Genomic DNA, 14,821 nt, shown 5'->3' with positions numbered 1-14,821 from the left:
CATCAAAGGTGATTTTAAAGGCGACTCTCTATATCAGTATATGGAACCTTAAATTATTGTGCATGTAAGAAGGAAAGACTTGCTCTATAAGCCAGTTCTTTGTACACTGGAGAAAAATAGCACAGGTACCTCAGAAAGACTGACATTGTTCTCACAGCTACCCCAGTCAAGCTGAGTACAGTCTCCAAGGCAAAAAGAAATGCCTTTCCAGGTGAATAATGCCTCGTTTCATGGTCACAGAGGACTTGAAAATTTACATCCCAGCGGATGTTTTCACATCCACTAATTCAGGTAATAATTAAAAGCTTACAAGGTACTTCAACATGTGGGAACTTCACAGCCGGGCCCAAAAGGCTCTCAACATCAATCCAAAGCCACATTGCCAAACTAATGGAAGCCAGTCACCATGTGAAGTGTTCTCCATTGTGACGCCTTGGGTTAGTGTTAAGCTACTATATGTGACTGTTGGAAAATATGTGGCTGTACTCCGTGAAAGCTGTTTAAAGAATTATAGAAAACTCAATCCACAGTTATCAGACCACACGCACTGCATGGCCAGTAAGTAGAGAGGCTTTGGTGGTCTGAAGAGGAAGGTGTTCTAGTAGGTGAGACCCCGCAGTCCACTAATGAAGACCTGGGGGAAATCCAAAGTGGGGTGCAGAAGTCAGTGATCAGACAGCTGAATCCATGTCCCCTTCCTCTCACAGCAGCTAAGGTATTATATCATCATGGGATTCTAGACTGAACGCATGTGATGGTTTGAATGGCCTCCGGTAGACACATGCATTTGAATGTCTGGCCAATAGGGAGTGGCACTCTTAGGAGGTGTGGCCTCATTGGAGTGGGTGTGGCCTTGTTGGAGGAAGTGTGTCACTGTAGAGGTGGACTTTGTGGTCTCATACGCTCAAGTAAGCCCAGTGTGATGCAGTCTCCTTCCGCTGCCTGCAGATCAAAGATGCAGAACTCTCAACTCCTTCTCCAGCAATGTCTGTCTGTGTGCTGCCATGCCTTTATGATAATGCACTAAATTTTCGAAGCTGTAAGCCAGCCCCAATTAAATATTTTCCTTTATAAGAGCTGGTATGGTCATTGTGATTCTTCACAGAAATAGAATCCCTAAGACAGTACACTTTTCAACCAGGTAAAAATGAAATCCTACTAATGAATACAGCCTCAAACTACAACGCCAACCTCACTATCTCCCATATGTTTGAACACACACACACATTTTATATGAAAATATAAATATATAGATGTGGCTGCTCCAGTTTTCAAGCCAGTACAGAGGGAAACTTGATGCTGTCAACATTTGGCAAGGAGTCCATGAAGCGTGTGAACAACTGTCTTCTCCTTATGCCACTGCGTGGCCCTCTCTTTCAAGCCAAGAGGAAGAGGTTGAATCACAAGGAACACTTTCCAATCACATTCCCTGAAGCTTTAACAAATTAGAATTTTAATGAGAGTTGTTTACTCTGGCTTCAAGTTTCAGCAGTATATTTGTGTGGCTGCATTGTAAATACAGCCTTGTAAATGGTACTGTTTCCTGTTCATAAGAGCTAAACACACGTGTACTGCACATTCATGTATGTAACAAATTAGCAAATCATGTGTTTGAGTCCACTACATTAAAAAAGCATGATTATCTTTATTATAAGGAACAGTAATTATAAATATATTGACATACTAGGATGTGTTTAAATAGAAAAATGCTTAGCTATTGATTGGCTGATGAAAAGATTTAGTTACAATTCTTTAGATGGCAAAAGTGATGACTGGCTATAGGGATGACAATCATGTGTCTCTCCAGTATGAATTTCCAGAAACTAAATTATTTCTGGCCATGAGATTTTCCCTGATCATAACACTGGGAGATGTCTTGCTAGCGTGTGCTTCTTCAAGTGGACGGAGGTGAACAGTGGCCCGGATCTTTTAAACCCTGGTATGAGTCTTTCGGTGCTGAATAAAGGATGAATTATGGCTGAAGGTCTTCCCACATTCGTTGCATTCAAAGGGTTTTTCTCTGGCGTGAGTTCTCATGTGCCTAACTAAGGCACAGGTGTCATAAAAGGCCTTCTCACAGACGGTGCATTCGAAGGGCTTCTCTCCAGTGTGGGTCCTACTATGCCTAAGAAAGTTTGCAGGTTGAGCGAAGGCCTTCCCACACTCTGCAAAAATAAGGCCTCTCTCCGGTGGGTGTGAGTCCTCATGTGTCAGATGAGGGAGGAGCTATAGCGAAAGGCTTTCTCACACTCTTTGCATTCCAAGGGTTTTGCTCCGCTAAGGGTCCTAGCGTGTTTGGTGTGGATCCTCAGGTGCTGGGTGAGGGATGAGTTGGCACAGAAGGCTTTGCCACAGTCTTTGCACACAAAGGGCTTTTCTCCAGGGTGGGTTCTCCTACGTTTTACCAAAGTGGAGGAGTGTGTGAAGGACTTCCCGCACCGGCTGTGCGCGTACAGCTTCTTTGCAGCATGGATCCTCGTGTGCTGGGCACATGAGGAGCTGGAGTAAAACGCTCCGCCACAGTCTTTGCACAGGAAAGGCTTCTCTGCGGAGCACGTCATCCTGTGCTGGATCAGAGTGGAACGGTGAGAGAAAGCTTTCCCACATGCTTTGCACAGGTAGGGCTTATCTCCAGTGTGGATCCACTGGTCTCGCTGAGGGGAGAGCCGCGTTTAAAGGCGCACTTCTGTAGTCTCACCCCACTATGAATCCTCACGTGCCGAATAAAGTCGGCCATGTCACGACAGAGTTTCCCGCAATCGCTGCATTCATAAGGCTCTCCTCCAGCATGAATCTGTTAATGCCACACTAAGGTCCAATTAGTCCTAAACACTTTCCCACAGTCTTTACAATGATAAAGGCTCCCTACCTCAACCACAGGCTCTTTTTCTGATCTTTGGGGATCATGGTCAGAATCCCGTAGGGTTGCTTGTGCCTGTGAGACTTGTACACAGAGACCGTCATCTGTCTCCAGAACATCGTGTTTATGACTCAGCTCTCCGAGGCACGGCTCCTTGGAGGAGTCTGCTGCTCTTCTGCTTCCAGCTGGTGTTTCTGAGCACGATTCTTCATGCTCGGTCTGCCCTAACTTGGAGTCCTCTGAGGACCTCTGCGATCCTTGTTCTGGGAATAGCTGACAAGCATTGGATTTTGCTTCTTCATCTAAAGGAAATCCAACAAGAACAGGTGTCTATTTATTAGTAAACAAAACTAAACAAGCACCAATGCAGAAGAAGATGAAAACATTACCTCTGAAGGCTATTATTGCATTCAATATGTCTTTTGTCTTGTTTTTTTTAAGACAGTATTTCTATGTATAACAGCTCTGGTATCCTGAAACTCACTTTGTAGACCACACTAGCCTTGAACTCACAGAGATACACCTGCCTCTGCCTCCAGAAAGTGCTGAGATTAAAGGTGTGCACCACCACGCCCAGCCACTCTTGTCTTAAAACCATGTTTGTAAATTCTTTTTCATTCGTTCATGCTTAGGCTCTTAATGTTTTCCAGTAGAAACCTAGTAGGAAAAGCTGGGAGAGGGGGGAGAGAACCATGAGTGGAGAAGTCACTCCAGACTCCAGAACGGGGGAGGTGGGAGAAGCGACGGGTATAATGTATGCAGTTAGCGTGGTCAAAGGAAGCATCATCATGCTATGAAAACAGAGAGAAGCTGCACCTAATTCGGCCTAGACAGAGAGATCAGCAGAGGGTACACAAAAATACTGGCATGTGACCCTGTTTCTAAGGGAGAGTCAGCGTTACCAAGTAGAGGAACTGAGGGATGGGTCTGGGGACACAGACAGGCGGACACTCTACTAAGTGAGGACGAGGTACAGAGGTTTGATGATACGGAACGCCAAGCCAAAGGTGGAGAAGGGGAGGCCTGTGGGAAGGAGGCAGGAGACAGGTGGGGACAGAGGACAAACACTGTCAGGATTCGGCATGTGCCAGCGTGAAGGGGGTGACAAGCGCAGACATGCTGGCTCTGCTGCCGTCAAGAAGGACCAAGTGAGCAGCGCAGACACGAGGCCAACGGCATCTGTGTGAAACCAGTGACATCACACTGTGCAAATCTTCACATTAGGATCTACAGGAGGAGAGGTTCCCAAACGTCATCTGTTAACGCAATATAAGCCCATCTCTCCCAACCAGAATAGCTACACCAGCAAGACTACGAACAAAAGCAAATGCTCGTGAGGACGGGGCCAACGCACTGCTGGTGGAGATGTAAATCAGTGCCACTGCAGAATATTCCTTTACGCTGTGTGACTATGTCACTGTGGTTGATTTAGTTAAGAGGCCAAGATTAGACGGATAAGGTTAGGTGGGAGAGCCAGACTAAGAGAATTCTGGAAAGAAGAAGGAAGGTGGAGTCCGAGGAGTCTCAAACAAGATGCAGAGGAGGCAGGGGATGGGCATGCCGTACACGCATAACATTTATGGTTAATAACAAGTCTCCAAGTTGTGATTTGGGAACTGGCTGGAGGGAAAGAAAAGTCGGCCTACATGCCACCGCTTTGGAAATCATACTGGAGGCTTCTAAAGCGCCGGGAACGGGATTGACATATGATCCGGCTACACCACTCCTGGCTTTACCCAAAGGTGTCTAAATCAGCTCGGCACAGGGCCAGACACCTGCACAGCCAAGTCCATGGCAACCATTCACACAGCTGAGTTGTCTGAAAAGGGCAGCGTGAGTGGGGTGCGTGTGAAGTCAGGGGACCACAGGTGAGAGCTGCGTGATCTCAGCAACCGAGACCCGTGGGTCAGCACAGTTGCCCCCTGGTGCCCCGCGGCTGCTCTCGGCCACGCCCCCTGGTGCCCTGCGGCTGCTCTCGGCCACGCCCCCTGGTGCCCTGCGGCTGCTCTCAGCCACCTACCTGTGCAGGCTCTTTGGGAGAGTCCCCTCTTCACTGCCCACACTCCCTGCCAATGCTCCTGGATCAGCTCCGACTTGGGAACGCGATGCCTTGACATGAGAGATTACACAGAGCAGCATTTGTAGGCAAGGGGAGAATTAGAAACTCACGTTAACTGTGCGTGTGTATTAGCACACTGTCAGGGAGACCAGGGAGGGAGACACGCCCCTGCCTCTCGAGGCGCTCTCTTGTCGGTCTGGGGCGGAAGAGCCCCGCCTGCTTGGAGAGCACACACTTCCCTAGCACCGCCTGGTCTCAAACCCAGATATAATAAAGCATGCTTCTGGCCACAAGCACCCAACACTTGGGTTTCCAAGGCCTGGTGTAACTGTGGTATTTAAGGATCAGTGAGAAACAGGGGACCCTCAAAGTGAGGAAGGGCGTCTACCCGACAGCTGTTTGGGGTTCGCCTACTGCTCCGGCTGGTCCTGCGTCATCCTGCACTCCTACCAAGGACAGCCAGGAAGGAAGATGGCAGGAGAACGGTGTTGCTGCTACACGCAGCAGCCAGCCACACCGCTGGGCATCTAAGCGGGTGGCATCATACGCCTCGCTTACAGGATGAATCTAGTATGACGAGAGACTCCTTCGCTTTCAGCTAAATACATCCTGCCAATTGTGAAGACTTACGGACAGAAATCTGGCTGAGGTAGCCACAGCAAAATCACTGGAAAATCCCACATGGCAGAAAGGAGCAATAAGTTCTCCGGTTAGGAGCAATAAGGTCTCTGTTAGGAGCAAGACAGTTCACAGCTAAGGCGAACTGGAAGTAAAAGACCTCGCGTCTGCTTTAGCTTGCAGAGTGAGAGTAAAGCAAATGGACCCGGCTTTTGTGGTGATAATTTGGCTAATGTTTAATATTATAGTGTGGGCTCTTGTCTTTTGGTGCTGTTATCCAACTTGCACACCTTCGGAGCGCACCAACTAAAAGAGTAGACTTTAAAAAGGCATAATGGGGTCGTCACAGTCACACCCAATTTTTTTGGCTCTTCAGGAGCTGCTTCTTTCTAAAAAATTAAACTTAAGCAAAGCCATGTTGCAGAGGTTTTTGAGTGAATGAGATGTCATTGCACCCTGGTTCGCAGTTTCAGGGAACCTCTCTGTGGCTAGCTGGGATAAGCTGGGAAAAGACCTGGAGTTTGCTTGGAAAGAAGGAATGCTGAAACCATGCGTTAGGCCAGTATGGCGGCTGATACAAACTTGTCTGGAGGATCAAGAGGGGAACAAAAAGGCTATAGAGAAAGGACGGGTTGCCCTCGAGATGCTCCAGGAAGAAAGATCAGAACAATCAGAAGGCGAGGTTAGGAAGAAGAAACAGAAAGGGAAAAAGAAACAAATCTATCCCTCATTAAGGGAGCTGAGGAGAGAATCAGAAGAATCGGGGTAAGATTCAGAAACAGAGGAGGACCTCTCGGAGGATGAGGAGGAAGAGATTTTCTAGCTAATGGGAAAACATTCTTTAAGAACACCGGAGACGCAGCACCCTAAAATGGCTACTGCAAAGCAAGGGCACCACCCTTCCGCTCCTCCACCCTACTGTTCACCAGAGGAACTACAAGTTCCCGGTTGCAATACTTTCTGCCCGGAAGTGTGGTGCACTGTTCGTGCCGAGTTTCGGATTACCTGGCCACTAGCTTATCCAGTTTTCCAGAAGGGTAACTGACAGAGATATCATGAGCCGCTTGACTTTAAAATAGTCAAAGCCCTGGCAGAGTCGGTACACACCTATGGGGTGACGGCGGCTTATACAATTGCCCAGGTGGAAGCACTTAATCACTTCTGCATGACACCTGGCAATTGGATGAATTTGGTAAGCACTTGTCTATCACCAGGACAATATTTAGATTAGAGAGCTTTCCAAATTGAATTTGCCAATGATCAAGGTGCGGCTAACCTCGTGGCTGGTAACCCTGCCCGGGATGTAGACATGTTACTTGGTCTGGGTCGTTTTGCGCAACAACAAACAGGATATCCCCCTCAAGTGTATGATCAGATTAACCAAATAGCCATTAGGGCTTGGAGGTCTCTGCCCAATAGAGGTGAAGTCAATGGAAACCTTACAAAGATATTACAAGGCCCTATGGAACCCTTCTCAGATTTTGTGGCTAGAATGGTAGAAGCTGCAGGAAGAGTGTTTGGGGATACAGATACTGCTATGCCATTGATTAAGCAGTTGGTTTATGAACAGTGCACAAAGGAATGTAAGGCTGCTATAACCCTATATATAGGTAAAGGCCTTGAAGTCTGGATGAAGGTCTGTAGAGAGTTAGGAGGTCCATTGACCAATGCAGGCCCAGCAGCTGCAGTGATGCAGCTAAGTAAGAAAGGAGGAAATGCAGGGACCTGTTTCAACTGCGGCAAACAAGGACACCTTAAAAGGCAATGCCCTGAAAGAGGAAGTAGTAACAGAGGCAGTGGCTCCACCCAGCGGCCTAAGCCAGGGTTGTGCCCTAGGTTCAAGAAAGGAGATGATTGGGCTACTGCCTGTAGATCAATGAAAGGCATTAACGGACAGCCTTTTGATCAGGGATATCAAGGCCCCAGGGCCCACAAATATATGGGACCATGGAGAATCAAGCCCAAGAGCAGAACCCCGAAACCTGGCCCTCTCTTCGACATCCGAGGGACTGAGTAGAGCCACTTCAGGCTCCACGGGGCTGGACTTATGCTACACCACCAGACTTGTATTAACACCCAGGATGGGGGTCCAACTTGTAGACACTGACTTTAAAGGACCCCTTGAGCCTGGTACAGTGGGCCTGCTTCTAGGAAGATCATCTGCAACCATAAAAGGGCTACGAGTACATCCAGGAGTGATAGATCCTGATTACACAGGTGTGGTAAAGATTATGGTAGAATCCCCTAAAGGGATTACAGCCATTTCTGCTGGAGACAGGATAGCACAGCTGCTGCTTCTGCCAAGTCTACATGATAAATTTCCAGCTCAAACCAGGGAGAGGGAGAAGGAGGCTTTGGTTCCACGGGATCAAACTTGACCTTCCTTGCCCTAGATCTCGACCACCACTCAACTTTAGAATTCCTAGTAGATGGTAAGAAAATTCTAGGCTTATTAGATTCTGAAGCTGATAAGAGCATCATAGCCACCAAAGATTGGCCTTCTGGCTGGCCTATACAACTCTCCTCCCAAACTTTACAAGGGTTAGGCTACGGTAAGGCCCCTGACATCAGTGCCCGACAGTGTCTTGGAGCAATCAGGAGGGGCACTCTGGGACATTTCAGCCTTATGTATTACAGTTAACAATTTCACTGTGGGGTAGAGACTTACTAAAAAACATGGGTTTGAAGCTCACCAATGAATATTCTGAGGCATCTCAAAACATCATGAAAGGAATGGGATACGTCCCAGGTCGGGGTCTCAGAAAACATCTGCAGGGTCGCACTAGTCTCATTATTCCACAGCAAAGACCAAAGAACCTAGGTTTGAGTTTTTCCTAGGGGCCGCTGGGGGAGGTATTCCCATTACCTGGAAAACAGAGGAGCCAGTATGGGTTCCCCAGTGGCCACTCTCCTCTGAAAAGCTGGAGGCTGCCAGAACTCTAGTGCAAGAACAGCTGAATTTGGGACATATAAAGCTCTCTGTGTCTCCATCGAATACTCCCATAATTGTAATTAAGAAAAGTTCTGGCAAGTGGAGATTGCTTCAGGATCTTAGAGCTATTAATCAGCAGGTGCAAATTATGGGCCCAGTACAACGCAGCCTTCCACTTTTAGCCTCTTTGCCCACAGCCTGGCCTATTATTTCTATAGATATTAAGGATTGTTTCTTTTCTATACCTTTATGTGCCAAAAATTCAAAGACTTTGCATTTACATTGCCTTCATGTAATCATGAGCAGCCTGATTTGAGATACGAATGGGTAATGCTGCCACGGGGAATGGCCAATAGTCCAACTATGTGTCAATTGTTTGTTGCAGAGGCTATCGCCCCTTTAAGGGAGGAGTTTCCAAAGATTAGATGTATCCATTATATGGATGACATTCTATTGGCTGCTAAGGATGAAGAAACGCTCAACAAGGCATACTTAAAACTGGTGAAATTACTTGAGATATGTAACTTAGTCATAGCTTCAGAAAAGGTACAAAGAAACACTTATTAATTATCTAGGGGCTAAGATTTTCCCTCATACAGTTATCCCACAGAAGATAGAGATTAGAAAAGATAATTTGAGAACCCTTAATGATTTTCACAAGTTGCTAGGAGATATAAATTGGATCAGGTGTTATTTGAAATTACCTAACTATGAGTTAAAACCACTGTATAACATCCTCAGTGGGGACTCAGCTTTAGATTCACCTAGGCAGTTAACCACTGAAGCCCGAGAAGCACTAAAGTAGAGACAGAATTACAAAATGCCAGCCTTAAATGCCAGCGAGAAAACATGGATATTCTTTTGTGTGTGCTTCCAACATTTTCTCAGCCTACTGCCTTGCTATGGCAAGATGGCCCATTGCTATGGATTCATTCCCTATCCTCCCCGGGGAAAAACTGTTGAGCATCTTCCAACAGCAATTGTGGAATTAGCACAAAAGGGAATACAACAATATCTCCAATACTTTGGGAGGATGCCGAGTAAGATCATAATCCCATATACAGCTCAACAAGTTAGGGTCCTTTGTGGGACAGTAGATGAATAGGCGATTCTATGCTGTGGATATTCAGGAGAAATAGATAATCATTATCCAAAGCACCCTTTAATGTAATTTTTTAATGAACACCCGGTCATTTTTCCTAAGATGACTGCGACTACTCCTATTCCTGGAACCGTAAACATTTTCACTGATGGGTCAAAGACAGGCTGCGGGGCTTATATGATAGAACATCAGGATCCAATACAATTTCAGTAACCACCTGGTTCCCCCCAGATTATTGAGTGTAAAATTGTTCTTGAAGTATTTAGAGATTGCCCGTTTTCCTTTCATCTGATTTCGGGTTTGCCATATGTTGTGAATGCTGTTAGAGCCCTGGAGGTTGCAGGATCTATTAAACCAAACAGTATAGTTTGCAAGCTCCTACAGGAGTTGCAGAGGTTGATTTGGCATCGCGATCAGAATTTTTGTTTTTTAGGGTTTTTTTCCAGACAAGGTTTCTCTGTGGTTTTGGAGGCTGTCCTGGAACTCACTCTGTAGACCAGGCTGGCCTCGAGCTCACAGACATCTGCCTGCCTCTGCCTCCCGAGTGCTGGGATTAAAGGCATGCACCACCAACGCCTGGCCATGATCAGAAATTCTTTATATAGCATATTAGGGCTCATACTAACTTGCCAGGACCTTTATCAAAAGGCAATGAGGCTGAAGATTTGTGCACTAGAAGAGAATATGCCTTTTTTGCTTCCCCCCGCAGAGCAAGCGCAGCAATTTCATAAACAATTTCATGTATCTGCAAAAACTTTACAGCAAAGATTTCAGCTATCCTGAGCAGAAGCTAGACAGATAGTATTGAATTGTCAACAGTGTGTAACTTTCTTGTACCCCCCCCCCTGGTGTGGGAGTTAACCCCAGAGGGTTACTACCCTTGAAGATTTGGCAGATGGATGTCACTCATTTTCCTGGGTTTGGGAATCTTAAGTACATTCACGTGTCCGTGGACACATGTTCAGGCATTATTCACGCTATGCCTATTAGTGGAGAAAAGGCTCGCAATGTCATTGGGCATTGCCTTGAGGCGTGGGCTGCCTGGGGTAAACCTCAGCAACTGAAAACAGTAAGGGACCGGCCTACACGGCTCAGTCTTTCCAATCATTTTGTAAACAGATGGAGGTTCAATTAAACCATGGCCTACCCTATAACCCCCAAGGACAAGGAATAGTTGAAAGCGCTCATCGCACATTGAAAGAATGTTTATTAAAACAAAAAGGGGGAATAGGCCATGGTAGAACACCAAAGGAACAACTATCCTTAGCTCTCTTTACCTTAATTTTTTTAAATTTGGCTGCTCAAGGTCTGTCTGCTGCAGACAGGCATCAGAATCAGACCCCTGCGGAGAAGGGGTATGTCAAATGGAAAGATGTCATCACGAGACTATGGCATGGACCAGACCCAGTGTTACCATGAGCGAGAGGTTCTGTTAGTGTTTTTCTCCAGGATCAACAAGATCCAGTGTGGATCCCAGAGAGACTGATGAGGCGGTGCAACAAGCAACTTGAAGCCTCCGATCATGTTTCTGTTGATGATGATGGCCCTGACGTCCCCGCTGCTGATTCAGGCCAATGAAAAAATTTTATGGGCCATAGCAAAAGTGTGGCCAATTCCCTTACCTGTTCATTCTATGTCTAAGATCTTGCCTGTCTTCTTTTCCACTAGTTGTGAATTAGGTTTGTCCTGTGTGAATTTAGATCCCAGCAAGGCTATATATAATGCAACCAATGTTTTTCTTCAAGGAGCCTTATGCTTTTCCCTCATAAATAATTCTAATCCATGCATATGGTTGAAAAATGGCTCGGCTGGCAATTGGCTTGATCCCCTGAGTCAGAATCATATTCCTGTTGCAATGCTCAATGAAGCGTTAAGTCAAGTAAGTGCTGGTGCTTCCTTGGGCTCGGGCGATGGCAGTGGAGGTAGTAATGCTACGAACATTACTACCCTACTAATGCTGATGGAGGGGCTCCGACCCACGAACTCACGCTTTGGACTAGGGAATTCCACTGCCCGTCAAGTATTACCCTATTGTGCACCCAATCTAGGGTACCCTCCTCAATGGACGCCCTGCCAAAGCCCAGACCTTAAGGATAGGCAGATCACGCCAGGGTTTGAGTTTTCCCCTCCTTTGGGCAAGTATTATGTTACTATAAATAAAATTATGAACAATTTTACTGTTCCTGCCAGTCCAGTGTGCTTAAAAGCACCATTCTTCTTTTTGCTGGCTAATGTCACCAATGCCACAGGAGATGCGGTCTCTTGTAATACATCTGAGGCAACCTGCATCACAAGTCAGTGCTGCAATGGTACTTATAGTACAGCTGTAGTAATGAGAGTTCCCACATATGTTCCTATCCCAGTCAAAGTAGATACTGGGACTTTCCCAATCTCTCACCTGCTCAAAACCAAAAGAGATTTTGGGATAATGGCGGCCCTAGTCACGGTGACAGCTGTGTCTGCCACACGACAGCTGCCGTTGCCATGGTTATGACAATTCAGACTGCTGAGACAGTTAATGAAATTGTGGAGAAGACGGCCTCAACATTGGCCACTTTGAAATCTATTGATGGTCATTTAAAAGCTGGCATCTTAACAGTAAATCAAAGAGTGGACCTTCTACAAGAACAGGTGGATGCCTTGGTAATATTGACCAATTTAGGATGTATTCATTCCCTCTCTTCTTTGTGTATTACCTCCAGGGTGGCTGAGAACTTCACAAAAAAATAGTAGTCTGAGCTGGCAATTGAGTGAATACCTCCGGGGGAATTGGAGTAAGGAGTTCGAGAACCTGACGGATACCCTGACTAGTCAGATCATTTCCCTGAATGCTACTCGCCTGGAGATGCCCACTGTCAATGCTGTTTTTTGGGGGGGGAGGAAAGTGTTTATTCGGCTTGTACATCCATACCACAGTTCACCACTAAAGGGAGTCAGGGCAGGAACTCAAACAGGAAAGGAACTCGGAGGCAGGGGCTGATGCAGAGGCCATGGCAGAATGCTGCTTACTGGCTTGCTCATCTTGGCTTGCTCAGCTGCTGTTTTCTTTTTTTTTAATTTTATTTTCCAGTTTAAATTTAGATAAGAAACAAGGTTGCTTCACAAGTCAGTTCCAGGTCCCTCTCCCATTCCCTCCCTTCCTCCCGTGCCCTCCCCCCCCGTTATCCCCTCATTTCTCCAAGGAGGGTGAGGCCCTCCATGGGGGTGTGCATAGTGTGTCATTTCATATAGGGCAGGGCCTAGACCCTTCCCCAAGAGTTCAGGGTGAGAGTGCACCTCACATTGTTCTATGGGAGTCCAAAGTCCGTGTGTATACTTGGGATGGGTGCTGATCTGCTGCCCAAGGCTCAATAGATTACCTAGGCCTCCTCACTGACACCCAGATTCAGGGGTTCTTGATCAGTCCCATGCTGGATTCCCAGGTGATGCCTGGGATTCAAGAGTTAACCTTTGTCTGGTCAGCTGTTTCTGGGGGTTAAACTAGCCCAGTCTTAATCCCTTTGATCATCAGTCCTGCCTCTCTGTTACTGGCTTTCTTGAGTTCAGCTCAGTACTTAACCAAGGGAGTCTGCCTGTTCTTCGATCAGCCTCTAAATAAAGTTTCTGTTTCCCAGACTCTCTGGCCATAGGATTGTAGGCTGGCACTCCCCAGATCTATGTCTAAAATCCATATATGAGAGAGTACATGCCATGTTTCTCTTTTTGTGACTGGGTTACCTCACTCAGGATGGTTTCTTCTAGTGTCATCCATTTGCCTGCGAATCTCATGATTCCATTATTTTTTTCTGCTGAATAGTACTCCATTGTGTAGATGTACCACATTTTCTCTATCCACTCTTCAGGTGAGGGACATCTAGGTTGCTTCCACGTTCTGGCAATTACAAATAAAGCTGCTGTGAACATAGTGGAACAGACATCTTTGTTGTATGAATGGGCATCTTTTGGATATATGCCTAAGAGTGGAGTTGCTGGGTCTTGTGGTAGGTTTATTCCCATTTTTCTGAGGAATCTCCATACTGATTTCCAAAGTGGCTGAACCAGTTGGCACTCCCACCAGCAATGGAGGAGTGTCCCCCTTTCACCACATCCTCTCCAGCATAAATTGTCATTGGTGTTTTTGATTTTAGCCATTCTGACAGGGGTAAGATGGTATCTGAGAGTTGTTTTGATTTGCATTTCCCGGATGGCTAAGGATGTTGAGCACTTTCTCAAGTGCCTCTCAGCCATTTTAGACTCCTCTATTGAAAACTCTCTATTTAGTTCTGCAGCCCACTTTTTAATAGGGTCCTTTGGTGTTTTGGAGACTTGCTTCTTGAGTTCTTTGTAAATTTTGGAGATCAACCCTCTGTCAGATGTGGAATTAGTGAATATTTTTTCCCATTCTGTGGGCTGCCTTTTTGTCTTGCTGACTGTGTCCTTTGCCTTACAGAAGCTTCTCAGTTTCAGTAGGTCCCATTTATTAATTGTTGATCTTACTGCCTGTGCTACTGGTGTTATGTTCAGGAAGCTGTCTCCTGTACCAATTTGTTCAAGGGTACCACCCACTTTCTCTTCTAAGAGGTTCAGTGTGGCTGGATTTATGTTGAGGTCTTTGATCCATTTGGACTTAAGTTTTGTGCATGGCGATAGACATGGGTCGATCTGCATTCTTCTACATGCCAGTCTCCAATTATGCCAGCACCATTTGTTGAAGATGCTTTCTTTATTCCATTGTATATTTTTAGCTTCTTTGTCAAAGATCAGATGTTCGTACGTGTGTGGGTTAATACCCGGATTTTCAATTCGATTCCATTGGTCTACCTGTCTATTTTTGTGCCAATACCAAGCTGTTTTCAGGACTATAGCTCTATAATAGAGCTTGAGGTCAGGGATGGTGATACCTCCGGACGTTGCCTTGTTGAACAGGGTTGTTTTGGCTATCCTGGGTCTTTTGTTTTTCCATACAAAATTGATTATTGTTCTTTCAAGGTCTGTGAAGAACTGTGCTGGTATTTTAATGGGGATTGCATTGAATCTGTAGATTGCTTTTGGCAGGATTGCCATTTTTACTACATTGATCCTACCTATTCAAGAGCATGGGAGGTCTTTCCATTTTCTGAGGGCTTCTTTAATTTCTTTCTTTAAAGATTCAAAGTTCTTACAATACAGGTCTTTCACTTGTTTGGTTAGTGTTACCCCAAGGTATTTTATGTTGTTTGTGGCAATTGTAAAGCGTGATGTTTCTCTGATTTCTTTTTCAGCCCTTTTATC

The 14,821-nt window shown here is 45.9% G+C and overlaps 1 protein-coding gene across 1 annotated transcript; it reads right to left on the bottom strand.

Annotated features, from left to right (window-relative positions):
• Nucleotides 1–2,210: 2,210 nt before the first annotated feature.
• Nucleotides 2,211–3,944, bottom strand: Znf599 (zinc finger protein 599). Its single transcript, XM_040735442.1, is given in 3 exon segments — nucleotides 2,211–2,650; nucleotides 2,653–3,162; nucleotides 3,851–3,944. Coding segments are annotated over 3 exon segments (1,044 nt in total).
• Between the last annotated feature and the right edge of the window lie 10,877 nt (nucleotides 3,945–14,821).

The sequence above is a fragment of the Mesocricetus auratus genome, unplaced genomic scaffold (assembly GCF_017639785.1).
Source record: "Mesocricetus auratus isolate SY011 unplaced genomic scaffold, BCM_Maur_2.0 Super-Scaffold_100046, whole genome shotgun sequence".
Taxonomy (NCBI): Eukaryota; Metazoa; Chordata; class Mammalia; order Rodentia; family Cricetidae; genus Mesocricetus; species Mesocricetus auratus.
Note: the sequence above shows the minus strand (reverse complement) of the source record. Positions and strands in the feature narration are given on the sequence as shown.